The sequence below is a fragment of the Perna viridis genome, chromosome 3, assembly GCF_037379345.1.
Source record: "Perna viridis isolate PV_CMFRI_1.1 ecotype Kerala chromosome 3, ASM3737934v1, whole genome shotgun sequence".
Lineage (NCBI taxonomy): Eukaryota > Metazoa > Mollusca > Bivalvia > Mytilida > Mytilidae > Perna > Perna viridis.
Window position 1 is genome coordinate 14519517 of NC_142447.1, and position 16385 is coordinate 14535901.

The 16385-nt window shown below is 34.9% G+C and overlaps 1 protein-coding gene across 1 annotated transcript in view; it reads left to right on the top strand.

The window, feature by feature from the left end:
* Positions 1-2839: 2839 nt before the first annotated feature.
* LOC148621126 (uncharacterized) overlaps positions 2840-16385 on the top strand; it is a 31246-nt gene continuing 17700 nt past the window's right edge. The window contains exons 1-5 of the mRNA XM_088575179.1: positions 2840-2865; positions 4470-5072; positions 8785-8877; positions 10046-10336; positions 10737-10967. Coding sequence (XP_088431305.1) covers positions 2859-2865; positions 4470-5072; positions 8785-8877; positions 10046-10336; positions 10737-10967 — 1225 coding nt within the window. The 5' untranslated portion in view covers positions 2840-2858. The remainder of the gene's footprint in view (positions 2866-4469; positions 5073-8784; positions 8878-10045; positions 10337-10736; positions 10968-16385) is intronic.

The following is a 16385-nucleotide window of genomic DNA, read 5'->3' on the forward strand; positions in this document are numbered from 1 at the left end:
TTTGATCTACAACATGAATCATCTCTGCCAATGTATAAGTATTTGTACGGACTGGTACTTACATATCTGTCTTGATATCAATACGTGATGCTTATATCAATACTTTATAGGTAGCAGTATGCAAGTACGCAGTCAATTTCAAAAAAATATAAGCAGCATGTATACTTCAATTTTCAACATTCATAATCTAATTTAATTGTTTGTTTTTCATTTGGAAGACATCCTTGTTTGCCCAGATAAACAAACATACAATAAAATTATATTTTTAATCTTCACCTGGTACAGTGAGATATTTAAAGTCGATTGGTCTGCATTCAACAATTGAAATAATGTCAAATTTTTAGTTTGACATTATTTGAACTGTGGACTGCGAAAATACATTATCAAAGTAAACTATTTCACAATTAAGAGATAACTGTTGTATTTGAAATTTATAACCGTCAGTTGTGAATTAATTTCAATGGCACCGGAAAATTGCCAAAGTCAAATCTTTAAATACAATGCGGTAATTACTATTTTAATGCAACTGTATGAAATAGCGATGAAATTAGCTATTGGACATATTTAAAACGCATGATACAGAGAAAAAATGCTACCGTTGACAGACATTTCGTTAATTTAAATGGTACATGTGCATGAATCTGGCAACATGATAGCTGTTGCTCTTTGTTTGACAGAACTAAAACAAATAGGATGCCAGCTAATCAAATTTCCAGATATTGTATTGTGTAGGTGAGCAGAACGGCGACACGTACGTTATAATGCTTGGAAAAATGGAAAACAACTTATATGAGAGAAGAGAAAAGAAACAGATATGGTGACATGCAACACACTTTTAATTTGTTTATTTTTTTTAATCAAAGAACGATGTTATCTGGTGTTGTAATATAAAGCGGATCGCTCCAAACGGCGTTAACAAAAATACCGCTTATTTTAAAGGACATATATAGAATATTTAAAACATTTCATTTACAAAAAAGTACTGACAACATTATGTTATAATTATGTCATGATCCCCATTCAGGTTTGTGTTAATGGAATGAAATGTTACATGTATTACACAAATTTTCAAATATGAACTTATTGCTGGAAAGAAGTATGACGGATATGCCTGGCTTTTCAACAAATTTTTCAAATATTTTTAAAGGTCAGATTTTAGTCTGTTTGTTATTAATGTTAATAATTTTGCCATGTGTGATTATGAATTCCTTCCCTGCTAAAAATTAAATTACCGATTACGTCTCCGACTTTCGTGACAAGTAGAATGTCGAAAGTAAACGAGTGTTATCTTAGTTACTGTGGAAGGAAATTTATCCGTGGGTACCAATTTTCCTTTTCGTTGGGAACCAAATATTTTGGTTCATCAGATCCACGAAAAACACAAACAATTGATGCCCCATGGACAATTATAGTACTTTCACAGTATTCAGGAACCGCTTTTTGAATTCGGTGTTGGATCGAAATTATTTTTGTCATATCCTGACTATACAACCGAGGTACAGATTAACTATTTTACTGAACTATTTGATTCGTTTGATTTGCAGAATATTTGTGACATGATAGGTCTCTGGTCGGAGACTATATATGAGAAAGTGGAGAAGCTTTCTGTGTTAAGATTCGCCATCTTTTGTCATATTTGACTAAGGTAGTTGTTCGACATTATTTGCAACCCAGAACGTGTCAATGTAGGTCACCTGGTTCATAGGGTACTTTAAGACTTGATTGGACGCCTTGTGCACAAATTGAATTGATTAAGTGTAGATCACCTGATTACCAAGCCGATTTTCAGGGTTCAGGTTGACTGATTTCACTGTAACATAAAACAAATCTTGAAAACTGATAGATACAACTTATTTGTTTTTACTAAAATTGATTGATTGATTGTTGGGGTTTAACGCCCGAGCAGCAATATTTTAGCTATATTCAGGCGTTGAACATGAAATGGATCATAAAATGAACATGAAATGATTATGATGACATGAAAAACGGGATGGGACACAAGGATAATAGGGTCGACAAATTTTGATCGCCACTAGAAAAAGGGAGAGATGTGTAGGGTCGGGCAATTTAGCCTACTGTGCCGGAGCACAAAGGTTCCTACTCCTATCGAATACCAAAGCAGTGTTCTTTAACGTGCGAGGAATGTGGCATCTTTCCTTACACGGTGCACCACTATGGTTAGCGGTCAGATTTTCCGTATTATAGCCTGACAACCCCAGCATGTAACACGCCAGGGGTACCGCATTCTACCACCTGGGGCACACATCCCAGTTGCTCTTTGGGCAGAGCACCTAGCCCCGGCTACTAGATTTCTGAGCACTATATAGTCGCCTTTTACAACAAGCTCAGCGCTGCTGTAGGCCTATTCTTTTGACACCCGGACCTGCACGGGGCACTAAAAATGAAGTATGGGTCCAAGTTAACATAGTGTTAAACCTTTTAAATCTTTTCAAAAATTATATGCTTACCACAGTCGAATCGAACGCACCATGTCAATAGAACATGAATAAGATAAAGCTATGGAGAATAACAAAAATGTGTTTTTGTTGGAAATCCTTTATAGTGTTAACATTGTCATATTCTCTATGTATTTACTAATAATTCAAATTCAGGTCCACGCAACTACTGTAGATAAAATCTTTAAACTTTTTAAACTAGTTAAAGTTAATGTTCAATGAATCTTGGTTTGTATGATTTTATCATTATTCAGGACAAAGTAACACGTATTTGGTTTTGAAGTTGTACTATGAAAGCTGATAAAAAGTATTTATTTTATGATCTATGTAAATGATATGCATGTGCTTATCACAAATTATTTATAGAATTAGTGTATTTGATACCTTGATGTAGAAAACAAGATGGCGGGTACGTTTTTGTATTTTGCACAAAATGAACACTTTAAAACTTTTTTATATACTTTTTTCAAAAGGGAACATCATTGTTGTCGGTCAAAACCAATATTTACAGATACATAAATTATTTCTGAAACCTTTCGTGTATCCGAAGCACCTTTATATTCGCATTTTAGATTATATATCCCTATCCTTGATTCATAAGAAATCATTTACGGAATGTTTGTTATATTTTCGGGTTATTTTCAAGTATGCACCACTTGATGAGTTTAACTCATTGATTTTTATTTATGTTAAAACGTTCATTGAAGCTACTAAGCGGTTTTCACATGAGTAATATAATGTCGTTACATTCAGCTCGTAGGGTATATCGTGAGCACTACTTGTGTTTATTTTTATCATGTTCCACTGCAACATTGATGCATGTGTGTCTTGAAATATTCCACTTATAACTCATTTAAACATAATACATTCGATTTGAGTAAATAATTTTCGATATGCCTGACTAATTTTATTCATGCTTAATCCCCACTGCATGCATCTATGTTTGTGGGTCACTACATATTTGTTTGTCTCTATAGTAACTTCGTAAATAATAATTGTAAATGTCATAAGTATGTATTATTCAAATGTATATATTAGAAGAAGGCATTGATAAGTTGATGTACAAAATTTGTATCCAATCAGCAGGCCTTTTAGTGAAATTAAATTATTCAGACATAACTTTTTTTATTTGGATAATACAGCTTCAACGTATTTTACACAACAGCTAATTAATTGGACGATATTGTTAAGGCATATGTAGGTTTCCAAGTATTGGGAATAATAGCACAAACCAGATATTCAAAAATATATATATATTGTAAATTCTAACCCTTTAATTGAATTATCTCCCCTTCATTTAAGTAACGTCACGATAACGTTACTTAGCTACAGTAACTATACTGATATCTGTACACACCTAACCACTGCCTCGATGATTTCAACAAAATGAAAATCTTCATCGTGGAACAAAACATGATCTGGAGCGATCTGCAGAGATTGAAGCGGGAGGGATTTTGGATAAAAGAACTCCGTGTTTTACATCCACACGGTTTTAACAAAAAACATTAAGTTCTTCCTATTTTGTATAGTTTCTTATAACAGCGTCTGTAAATATTTTTAGTTTTATGGTTCAGTATTCAAGATCAACACACAACGTATGTCTATAACACAATGTTCAAGATCTTTGTTACTGTCGATAAAATGTTACACGTCACAGGTATTCACCTGATTAGGCAGTGAGTTGTGTTCACAGACCATTAACTTTCATACACACTCAGTTTACTTAAGCCAGTTAAGGCACTGAAGAAGGTCATTTGTTGACTGAAAATTTTGCTCATTATATATTTTATTATACTGTATTAACATCTTTATCGGTATCGTTGTACAATCCTTTAGACTTATATAATTTTTTTGTTTGTGCTGCATGTTCATGACTTGACGATCCGATACCCATTAAGTTTGCTGGTTGGCAGATTCCTTTAGACTTATATATATATATCTTTAACATATAACATTGATTCTATGCTGAAGCTATAATTCGAACTTCACACATATGTCAGTGATCTTTTTTAGGAAAAAATCCAGGAGACCCAGAAAATCTTTATACTTATTCTGAAAACAATCTACGATGCTTACAATGTGCTTTCATAGTGATGAACGAATTTCCAAAAATGCTTCAAGGAATACTAGTAAAATCAGGAATGCCTGCAACAACTATGTATGCTTTAATTCAAAATGACAAACGATTTAAACATAAATTAACTCTTGACGATCATCATGTTATTCAATCGTTGACCTCGGACGACTATTCTGAACTCGATCTTACACTAATTTTTAAAATTATCACAAACTATACAAACATTTTCATTGACCCACCAACAAGAGGATGGAATTCAAATCCAATTTCATCTGAAATAAAAATTGGTGATGATGCTCAACGACTTCGCCTGAAGCGAAACCAATTTTTCCACAAGTTTGAGGCAAGTATAAGTGAACAGGAATTCGAAGATTTTTTCCGTGATATGGCGGATATAAGTGCTAGAATCGATAGTTATCTTGGTTTGACAATAGACAAGTCTTTTAACTCTCGACTACAAACTTTAAGAAACAATGAAATCAACACTGTTGAAGCAAAAGGGCTACAGGAACAATACGACAAACAAAGAGGTATAACTGGTAAGTAAGAGAACCTATCACACCTTTTCATATTAATAATGTAAATTTTTTCGTAACATTATACAACTCAGAATATATCTACATACAAATCAATTCTGGTAATAACGAATTGTCTTAATTTAAAGGTAGATCATACCTATTAAATGTAACATTCTTTTATACCATATGCAATTAACTAATGGTGTTTGAAATAATATAAAATAATAATATTATGTTACTCTCACAGATAACCTTGAGTGAACATACTTTTGAATTTTAACGTAACCGAACTTGATTTCGAGAGAACTGAACAGTAACAATTGTTGCAATGTAAAAAAAATAGAGAATGATCAATTATTTGCAAAATATTAATTTAGCCATTTAGATTTTCTTTTTAATTTATATAAAAAATCCTTAACTTACATTATTTTACTTTTCTAAAAAATAAAATTGGAGTTCACCAAAGTCTTTTTCCTCTTATATTTAAACTATTTCATTTAAATAGGACTTTTGCCGCTAATTATCTCTCGTAGAAAGATCGAAGATTTTTACAACAGTTTGTAATTGTACAATACAAAAATTCTTTTGAAATAACAGGTACAGGCGTTACCCTTTATTAATGATTAAAAGGGTCACATTTACGCCTTCGAAGATATTCAACATACAACCGAAAAACTCCATTCTCCAAAAGAAAACAAGAATTAATTAGAGTTTATTATAGGACATACGTGATAAATGTGTTATTTTTTCTCCATTTTTTATTGAATAATCACTGAGTTGTATGTGAACAAAGTCGGATATATTTCTATACTTAGCTGTCATAGTTTTTCACTATTATCTCATTATTTTAGATTGATTGATTGATTGTTGGGGTTTTACGTTCAAGCAGCAATATTTCAGCTGTATTCAGACAATGAATATGAAACAAAAAATGGGACGGGACACAAGAATGATAGGGTCGACAAATTTTGATTGCCTCAAGATGAAAGGGAGGGATGGGTAGGGTCGGTCAATTTAGCCTCCTGTGGCGGAGGGCAAAGATTCCTGCTCCTATCGAATACCACAGCAGGGTTCTTTAACGTGCGAGGAATGTGGCATTTTCCCCAACACATTGCACCACTATGGTTTGCGGTCAGGTTTTCCGTATTATAGCCTGACAACCCCAGAATGTAACACGCCAGGGGTACCCCTTTCCACAACTTAGGGCACATATCCCGGATGCTCTGTGGGCAGGGCGCCTAGCCCCCGGCTAGGTTTCTGAGCACTATTCAGTCGCCTTTTACGACAAGCTTAGCGCTGCTGCAGGCCTATTCTTTTGACTCCCGGACCTGCACAAGACCATATTTTTAATTGGTAAAAAAGTCACGTGTACCGAGCTTTTGAATTAAAATCGAAATTTCACAAAAGGTTTTTTTCAGGAATCTTCATTCACTCGCAAGTTTTACTGCCTTAACAGTAAAACGAAAGGATATATCTATTCTATATTTTCAAAATTAATTTAACAAAAACGACTCAAAAGGTTTTACCTAAATAGTTTCTTACTGATAATGCTATAATACAATATAACATTTCAAAACGGCCGATATTGCCCGATTTTTTGCTATTGAATAATTCAAATCAGATAATGATAATGATAATGAAAATGATAATATAAAGAATAAGAAGAGGAAGAAGAATACTAACTAAAACAATATATTCCTCACTTCGTTTGGGGAAAATTATCATGTTAAATATTAAGTGTACATACATGTAGGTGTAATAATATGTTGGAATGTAGTCAGTCAATGTTGAAAAGAAGTCTTGTTAATAGTGCTTTGATTTTATTACCGTTGTTGCATTGACACTAACGTATGTTTAAACAGAAGCCAATGTATTGTTTGTAGTAGCACATTAAATCAAGTAAAAGGTTCGCCATTTAACACATTTCTTAATCGCTTCCATCATGATCTATGTAGGTACATGTTTATTTTGGTGTTTTGTTACGGTTAATAATAATAATAATAATAAAAATAGATACAATATTTTAAATGTAATTCCTCAAAATGAATTCCGTTGTTAATCTTTATAAAATGTTTTCATTTCTATTATAAAATGCATGAAACGAAGTATTGCCTTTTGAATTTTCTGACAAACTGTTACTTCACATCATTTGTAGGTTACAGACCACCAATTCAACCAATGAGCATTTAGAACGTACGCAAAAATAGTCCTACGCAGAAATTACCCCTGTTCCTCATAGTGCTGTGAAAAAAGTTCTCATCTTATGTAAAAAATTTAAACAGTTTCTGAAAGGAAAAACATTTCTGTACATTTTATAGGTGCATTTTGCTTCTTGTGATGTGAAGCCTAATCTCCATAATGATTTTTAAATATACCTCTATCTTGTGTAAACACTGGGATTTCCCATGCTATTTATAGACCCTTCACTTCCGGTGGCCAGTAGTGCACTGCAAGTTTGCTAACCCCACATGCCATTCTGAGGATTGTGAGCTGACATATGTAGAATCATGCTGATATATAGTCCTCTGCAGGTTATAGTTAAGGTAAAGTCCAGAGAAGCCATTGAATATTGTGAAATTAGCATAGAAGCCTATGGGAAGTGGAATTAGTGGTTTTTAGCCTTAATTGTAAATAGTAACCACCCTTGATTTCTTTGTAATAGTTGCAGCTTTGTTTTGTTGTAATTGTTGAAAAATTAACAAAAATGAACTGAATATCTCCTAAATAGTTGGTTTACGATCCTAACGTCATCAATTTACGATTAAGCTGTAGTACTACAAAAATATTAATGATCTGTTCATGTTTATTTCTCTCGCTTGACAGTATGACCATGGTGCAGATGAACGATTCAACCACAATCTCTCGGGGCTTTTGTTTAAGTGGTGCTTTAAAACCCTATCTTAACCGAAACTTGAATAATCCTAAACCTTTCTATATTAGACACTTTATATCAATGTCAATGCATTTTGAATCTTAGTAAACCGAACACCTGTCTAAACCGAACCAATTTTACCAAACCGGTACACATGGTCCATACTTCCGGTTTTTAAGTGGAGTCCATGTTTTTCATATACTTCTGTATCTTTGTAATTGATATTTTGAATATTACAAATCTTTGTTGTGTGTGTTTTTCTCTATCTAGCTCATTATCGTAGAAACACGTTCTTTTTTTTTGCTCGAATCCCGGTTCTTATGATTACTCTTTTAAGTAGCGCTGCATCTTAGAATCATGCAAAATGAAATTGATGGGTAAAAAGCCTACATATTTGATATTTTGTTTAAATTGGCATATTAAACAGAAATTAACATTCAGTTTATCATAAAACCCGTGTTTTTAGGAGATTAAAATTATATAGAATGCACCAAAGTTTCCAAATAAAGGTAGATAACTCTGTAAAGGACACTCAAATACAATCTATTGGATTTTCGATGTTGATTATCTCATAAGAGCAGGGAAAGTTGAATGAATAATTAAACATTTCATATTAAAGACCCATAAAACAACTTAATTACAAAAATAAAAATATATATCCTTTTTGTATCACATCTTGATTTTGCATGATTCTTACAAAGATAGCTACTGAACGTCCACATAAGGGTACGGTTAAGACAAGTTTCACTGTACTACACTCATACCGCACAAACATAACAATATATTTAAATGTTTTCTGCGGCCATGATGGTTTCTTTGTGCTGTTATTATTACTGCATTTCAGTCATCTTTGTTTTCTAGAATTTTTTGTCATGGAGACAGGAGAAAAGCAATTCAGAGCTTACAAAACACAATCCTTTGCAGACTTTATTACTCACATAAAAAGTGCAGAAAGTAAGTTTAGCTCATTAAATGATGTACCGCCTTGAATCCTAATTCAAGGAAAGCTTATTTTATCTTGATGAAATGATAACGTTTGATTTCTGTATAAATGTCAGACAGGATGTGATTCATTCATGTCAAAAACCCATCGAACTCACTTTTATTAGATCTCCTGCCACAAAGGGCCAGTGAACTATTGCCTTTACTTGGTGTCCGTAGTGGTCGTCGTCGTCCGTGATCGTTTTCAATACTCTTTTTCTCTAACACTATCTAAAAAATTAGAACTAAGCTTGGTATAAATTTTCCCTACGGCATTCTGCATAGAACTAATGTGGTGATTTTTGATCCGTGGAAAATCATGGCCAAAAATAGAGGGGTCAGACAGAAGTTTTTCGCATATATCTCCAAAACCGTTAGGTTTAGCAAAATTCCGAAGTGTGGAAAAATATTCAGCATTATGTGATCTATATCGGTTAAATTTTCGTGTTAATCTGTACAGCCATGTTGTAGTTATTTTCATTATTTCGACTTTTTCCCTATTTTTATGTTATTGCTTTCAAAAATCTTCTCCTCTGACACAACTAAGCCAATAACAATCAAACGTAGTATGAATTTTCTTAAGGTTGTTCTGCAAAGAAAAGTGGTGCGGATTAGTTTTCAGTCGAAACACATGGCCACTGTTAATAAAAATAGAACTTTTGCAGGCATCTAGCCAGGTTAGCGATTAAGGCTTTTCGGAGCCACTAGTTTCTTGTTCAAAAACGATTACTGATCACATAACCACTCATAGATTTTCATTTGTTTTTTTTGCTCCTTTGAGTTTGAAATCCTATCGATCTTGTTTGAAATTGGTATTGCAAGAGTTTTTGTTCATGATTTGGTATGATGTGGATAAATTTAGTGGGACATAAATGTACGGTTTTATCAAAAATACAGATCTGAATATAGAAAAGAATATGGTTAGGCGGGAATGTAGAATATGTAGACCGAAATTATACCTTTTGTTTCAGGTGATTTTTCTATACCATGAACTACCTCTACTACAGGCAGTGAGTAATCAAAATGTATAAAGATTTGTACTCAATGCAGTAGATTTTTTTTTATCGTGCTGGATGTTTTCTGTAAGTGAAAAATCGTAAAATGATAAATCTTAAAATTAAATTGTTTTTTTTTAATAAAGCTGCCGTACCTGGACCGGTTACGTTAACTTTTCCTGAACTAAAAAACTCAGAATTAGTTAGGGCAATGGAAGATCTAAGAGATGATATCAATAAAGGGTTGGTGAATGTCAAAGTCGAGAAGGTTAAGGATGGAAGCCTAATCATTCAAATCAGCATCTTAGCAGTCAATGGTGATTATGAGGTATTTTACAGATGCATGATTCAAGTTGTCCTGGAAAATTATTTGGGATCGGACAAGATCCACAGTGTGTTTCCTACAACAAATGTACTAACTGTATCTTTTTGTGACGGTATGTTACTAAATAAAAATTGTTATGAAATTTCTAACGTGATTTAAATCATAATAGTTTGAGGTTAAAGTTATAAAAGTCCTCGTATAAACCAAACATAATGCAAAAAATCTGCATGTAAAAAATTCCACCAATCTGATACAATGTACTTCCATTCTCTTCTGTCATCAATGACCCCTGTTTGATCTTCGCAAATATTTGTAATTGCATTTGCAGTGCATTTGAATGAAATTATATATTACAATACCAAAGTGAAGTTGAAATTGTGGTCATTGATTGTGATTGTGCAAACGAGCAAAATTCATAGTCTAATCATGTTTTCTCAACTGCCTGATTCGTACAGACGCTGACAATTTTTCAATCTTAGATATTCTGGTTTATCTTTCTTTTTCACATATAGGATATTTACCTATTGATGAATTATCTGAAAAACGATCCGTTACTAAATATGAAGGTGATACCAGAGGATTACAACTTGACCTCCAGTTCAAGCGTGACATTTTATTGTCAGACGAGGCAATCAGACAAACTATGGACAATTTCTTTGGTCAAGTTGTATCAAAAGTAGATGTAAACCATTCCCTTCCGTCTCCTGTGATCGCAGTATTTGGTGATTTACCTTGGAATGAAGGTATCATAAATTGCACATACTTTTCTACTTTTAAATGTGTAAGAAATATTATGGAAAGAAGAGAACATCTTAAAAGGCTGAAACTGAGATCTGTTTTATAGGGGATAAATTACATAACATTTTTATACGCCCGTCAATTTTGACGGGACTTATTAAGGAATACCGCTGTCCGTCCGTCGTTATTACTACGCACAATAACTTTAAAACGCTTTAAGTCATATATATAAAACTTTTGTCAATTGTTCATATTGATACAAGAAAGCTCCATTTAATTGTTTGTTAGTTTTTATCATTTTGTTTCGAATTATATGACTTTTTGTATTAAAAAAAGGGTGGGTGGTTTTCAATTTTCTAACTAACACCTTCAAGAAATGCAATAAAACTATATGATATTCTTTGTTTTTGTGGTCATAGGCTTCCTTTTATTTTCTATAGATTTCCGAGTTTTCGAATTTTTGCACTTTTTCACAAAAAATGCGGTGATGTTTTGGTTATCGCGCTTCAACTGAACACCTTCAGCAAATGGCATGAAACTGCCATGAGATATTCTTTGCATCTATGGTCACATGCTCCCTTGTATTTTACAAAAAAAAATCAGATTTCAAGGATTTGATTTCTAGCCTTTTTATAAAAAAGTTTTTTTCCGTTTTCCAGCTCTTTCTGCAAAAGCACACCACTTATTATATTTTTTGTATTCATGGTCATAGGCTCCCCTTTGTTTAAAAAAAAAATCATGTCACGTTTTTGGCATTATTTCAAGTTTTTTTGCCACTTTTTTCATAAAAGCTGTCGGTTTTTTCCATTTTGATACGTATACAGGTTATGCATTAAAAACACAAAAAATTGGACAGTGTGAAATATTTGCAATCAATAAATTATAAAAGTTTTGAAAAGGTTTTGAAGCTCCAAGTAATAATGGCTTTGTTGGTCTGGCAAATATCGCGTTCCAAAATAAACTATTATATAAGGAATAGGAGTAATCAAGGGAACCAAAAACTGTAGCGAAAATCAAAAGATTGTAATCCAGGGACGAAGACCAAACATGGAAAACAGACAAACACAACAAAAAAATAAAATAACTAAATGATACATACAAAATATCAAAAGTAAATGAGCAACTCGGACTCCACTACAAACTGTGAGCATTGACGAGGTGCACCGGTAGGGTAAGCATTCTCTGCTTTTCTAGAAACACCCGCCGAGTGGCTCAAGTCCAGGGTATATGAAATAGGAAAGAAACTAAGAAATGCGGAATGTTTGGTATATCTGCCGACTGTTGAAACAAGCGCTCATGGTGCAGCGCTCATGGTGCAGCTCTTTATTATGCATATCACTGTGTTTTATAGTTTTGTGACCCTTTAACAATATTACAGGGTGAATAACAGATGATAAGGAATATTTAAGGAAACCTATCGGACAAGCATATGCAAAATTTAAGACAAATTAAATTATTTTTGTTTCATATTTTTGAAGCATCTTTTTTAATTTCGTCACGATACGCAAATATTCATCCAGCAAAATTGCATGCTTTTTTGCTTTTTCATCACCGTGACACTAGTACTATCAAGCGAGAGGAATGAACGTGACAGATCTATACTACAGCTTGATCGTGGATTGAGGCCGTTAAGAATCGTGAACCAATAGTTAAAAGTTTTTATGTTTATTATACATTATAGCTCTGATTACTTGTGCTTCATCAAATTGCCGCTGTCGAATTTACAATAAAATATACTCTCATACTATAAAATGACATGCAACATAGAAATTTTTTTGTAAAATTGTTGTTTTTCTGTGTTTTAATGGGGTTATTTGTTTAAATCAAATTGAATCTATCAATTTAAAATCCATTTAAAGTTGTTCAATAGAAATCATTTAAATTCAATCAACCCAGGGCTCTTTAGGCCAAAATGTGTAACGTGTCACAGATAGAGTATTTAAAAAATGCTCGACCTAGACGAACGAATCATGCGTTATTTAGTAGAACGGAATTTCGGTATAAGAACTCGGTTTGTATTTTCCTGAGGTAGTACAATACAGTTAGGTCATTTCTGAAATTTGGTCTCATTTTGTTGAAATAAAGCTGTTTTGAGGCAGTCTGCACAGAAATTTCTAGTGTTTTGTCATAAAAAAGTGCATTTTTGTGAAATCCTTGGTGTGTGGAGGTTCAAGCCATTTATAAGTAATTTAGTGATTATTGTTATAAAATTCAGTAGCCATGGTAACATACTGAAAAAAAATATTACTGAGTTTAAGTACAACTCAGGGGTGCATTTCCAAAACTAACAGCCAATTACTATGTTTTATAAAATATCAGTCACTTAGACACTACCACAGGATGAAAACATGCATGGAGTAGGTGGGAAAAGGGTAAAAATAATAAGACCCTTTTCGATTCATTCTCTCACAATTTTAGGTCCAAACGTTCGTGCGAAATAAGGTATTTTGAAAATCAGCCATCTGATGCTGAGGAGAGAAGTAATACGGTAGGAGACTGAAACGTTCCGTATACCTTTCTTCACTTAAATTACACCTTTTTACCATTACATATATTACTCTGTCTTTGTTTTACTACATTTAAACAATATATCTACCAAATTTCAACTTTTAATTTTAAGTTTTACAAAATTTGACCGGGGTAATTTGGTGTGCGAAACAGTGCGCTTTAATGTAACTGTATACTGCACACTGAATGCAGCCGTTAATTGAATATTGATGAGGTGACGCTATGCCGAAGTTAGACGCTGCTACCCGTAATATCGCAATTGGACGGCTTCATTCCGAGGAATCCAAGAATGCCGTTGCAACGTTCACCGCAGTACGAAATCTCGTCTATTGGAACGATATCAGCAGCAGGGTACTACACAATGTGTCAAAACTGTAGCCCAGGATCGCTATATCCGGTTGCTCCACCTGACGAATACAACTGTCGCTGCAACAACAGTCAATAACATTCCTGGTTTACGCAGATTCTCTGCACAGAACATATGACATCGTCTACGTAACACGGGTTGCGTGCCAAACGACCGTACTTTGGACCCACTATGAGACGCCAACACCACCGGGCGAGGGTTCAATGGAGTCATACAGTTCGTGTCTGTAACCTTAAGAACTAGAGACGCGTCTGGTTTAGTGACGAATCTCGTTTTTCAACTTGAAAGAAGAGACGGCAGAATACGTGTCTACAAGTGCCGTTATGAACGCTTTGCCCAGTATTGAGTCGTAGAAGTTGACAATTTTGGGGGAGGCAGTGTCGTGATGTGGGCATGCATCTCATACGCCAGACGAACACAGTTGGTACACACACATTCCTGGCAACTTGAATGTTGTCCGGTATCGCGACGAAATTCTACAATCGCACATTTTGCAAGGGGTCGACGTCAACGGAGAGGTATTCTAGCATGATAATGCCAATCCACAAGCAGCACGTCTTACTATTGACGTTTTGGACAGGCGCGTACGTCAATGCCTGATACCACCGCAAAATCTTCGGCAACGTGAGCAGGCAATACAGCAGCGGTGGCAAAGAATACTGCAGGCTCGAATACAGCATCCGGCTGAGTTTATGCCAAGACGAGTGTCAACTGTATTGCAGGCAAATAACGGACATAACAAATATCAACAATTAAGCTCTGTTAATTGACATTGAAGTGAACAATTGTTAGATTTTAAGTGACAGTGACACTTTGATAATAATTATGCCAATTTCCAGATTTCAATGTACCTTCTTTCTGTGATAAATGATGATTGTTATTGCCCCGTGCAGATCCGGGTGTTAAAAGAATAGGCCTGCAGCAGCGCTAGGGCGCTCTGCCCACAGAGCAACTGTGATGTGTGCCCCAGGTGGTGGAATGGGGTACCCCTGGCGTGTTACATGCTGGGGTTGTCAAGCTATAATACGGAAAACCTGACTGCAAACCATAGTGGTGCATCGTGTTGGGAAAGATGCCACGTTCCTCGCACGTTAAAAAACCCTACTGTGGTATTCTCCCGGAGTAGGAACCATAGGTCTCCGCCACAGGAGGCAAAATTGCCCGACCCTACCCACCTCTCCCTATTTCCAGTGGCAATCATAATTTGTCGACCCCATTGTCCTTGTGTCCCACCCCTTTTTCCACTCATCATTTCATGTTCATTTTATCATCAATTTCATGTTCATCGTCGGAATATAGCTGAAATATTGCTGCTCGGACGTTAAACCCCAACAAACAAACAAATATGATTGTTATTTGTAAGGAAAAAATGCGATTCATTTTGATTGATTGATTGATTGATTGTACGGGTTTAACGCCTGAACAGCAATATTTCAGCTATATTCAGGCGATGAATATGAAAGTGATGATGAAATGAAAAATGGGATGGGACGCAAGGATAATGCGATCGACAAATTTTGATTGCCACTGGAAATAGGGAGAGTTGGGTAGGGTCGGGCAATTTAGCTTTCAGTGGCTCCTACTCAGGGAGAAGAGTTCTCTAACTTGCGAGAAACGTCATTTTCCCCACACGGTGCACCATTATGGTTTGCGGTCAGGTGTTCCGTATTATGGCCTGACGACCCCAGCATGGAACATACCAGGGTTACCCCATTCCACCACATGGGGCACACAACCCAGTTGCTCTGTGGTCAGAGCGCCCTAGATGGCGAGTGTTTTGAAAACTATTTAGTCGCCTTTTACGACAAGCTTAGTGCTGCTGCGGGCCAGTTCTTTTGACACCCGGACCCGCACGGGGCACGATTCTTTTTTAGAGTTTAAATTAAATTAAACAAAAGCCGATTTGTCTTTTGTAGTGGGACAATAAATCAAATAAATGGTTCACGGTTAAAAATAAAATTCTTAACTGCCTCCTATACGCTCATTGTAGGTACAATACGGAGTGTATCAATATAAAAACAAAAAATGACATTACATTTAAATGTTATTTCTGAATATGAAATATACTTTTATTCTTAAATTGCATATGACGAATTGTTGCCCTTTGCATTTTCTGTAAAAAAAAGCAAAAACATAATCTATTTTTTTTTCAAAATTTATGAAACATTACTTCATATATTTTGTATACAGCATCATTTTGACAAAAATCTTTTCTTTACATCGACCGTGGGCCCGGTGTTTAAAATAAAAAGTGGGTTCACCTACTTGTTTGCCGTGAGTTGCAACCCGTGAGTTATTGGTGGGCGAGGAGGTCCTAGTGGATGAAGGTCGTATCTAGACTCCAGTCGTGACGTAACCCCCGTGTCATCGATGGCTGGATGATCGAGGATACGGCTGTATATGCCACTCGGCTCTTAGGTCATCTAAACGGGAGATCGGATGGACCCGATTCGATCAATCGGCTGGTCACGCCATGCCCTTCATTTGTCCACCTGCTTTACTGATGGCATTTTGTTAAATCCAATGTTTCTAAGATTTTCAAAAGCTT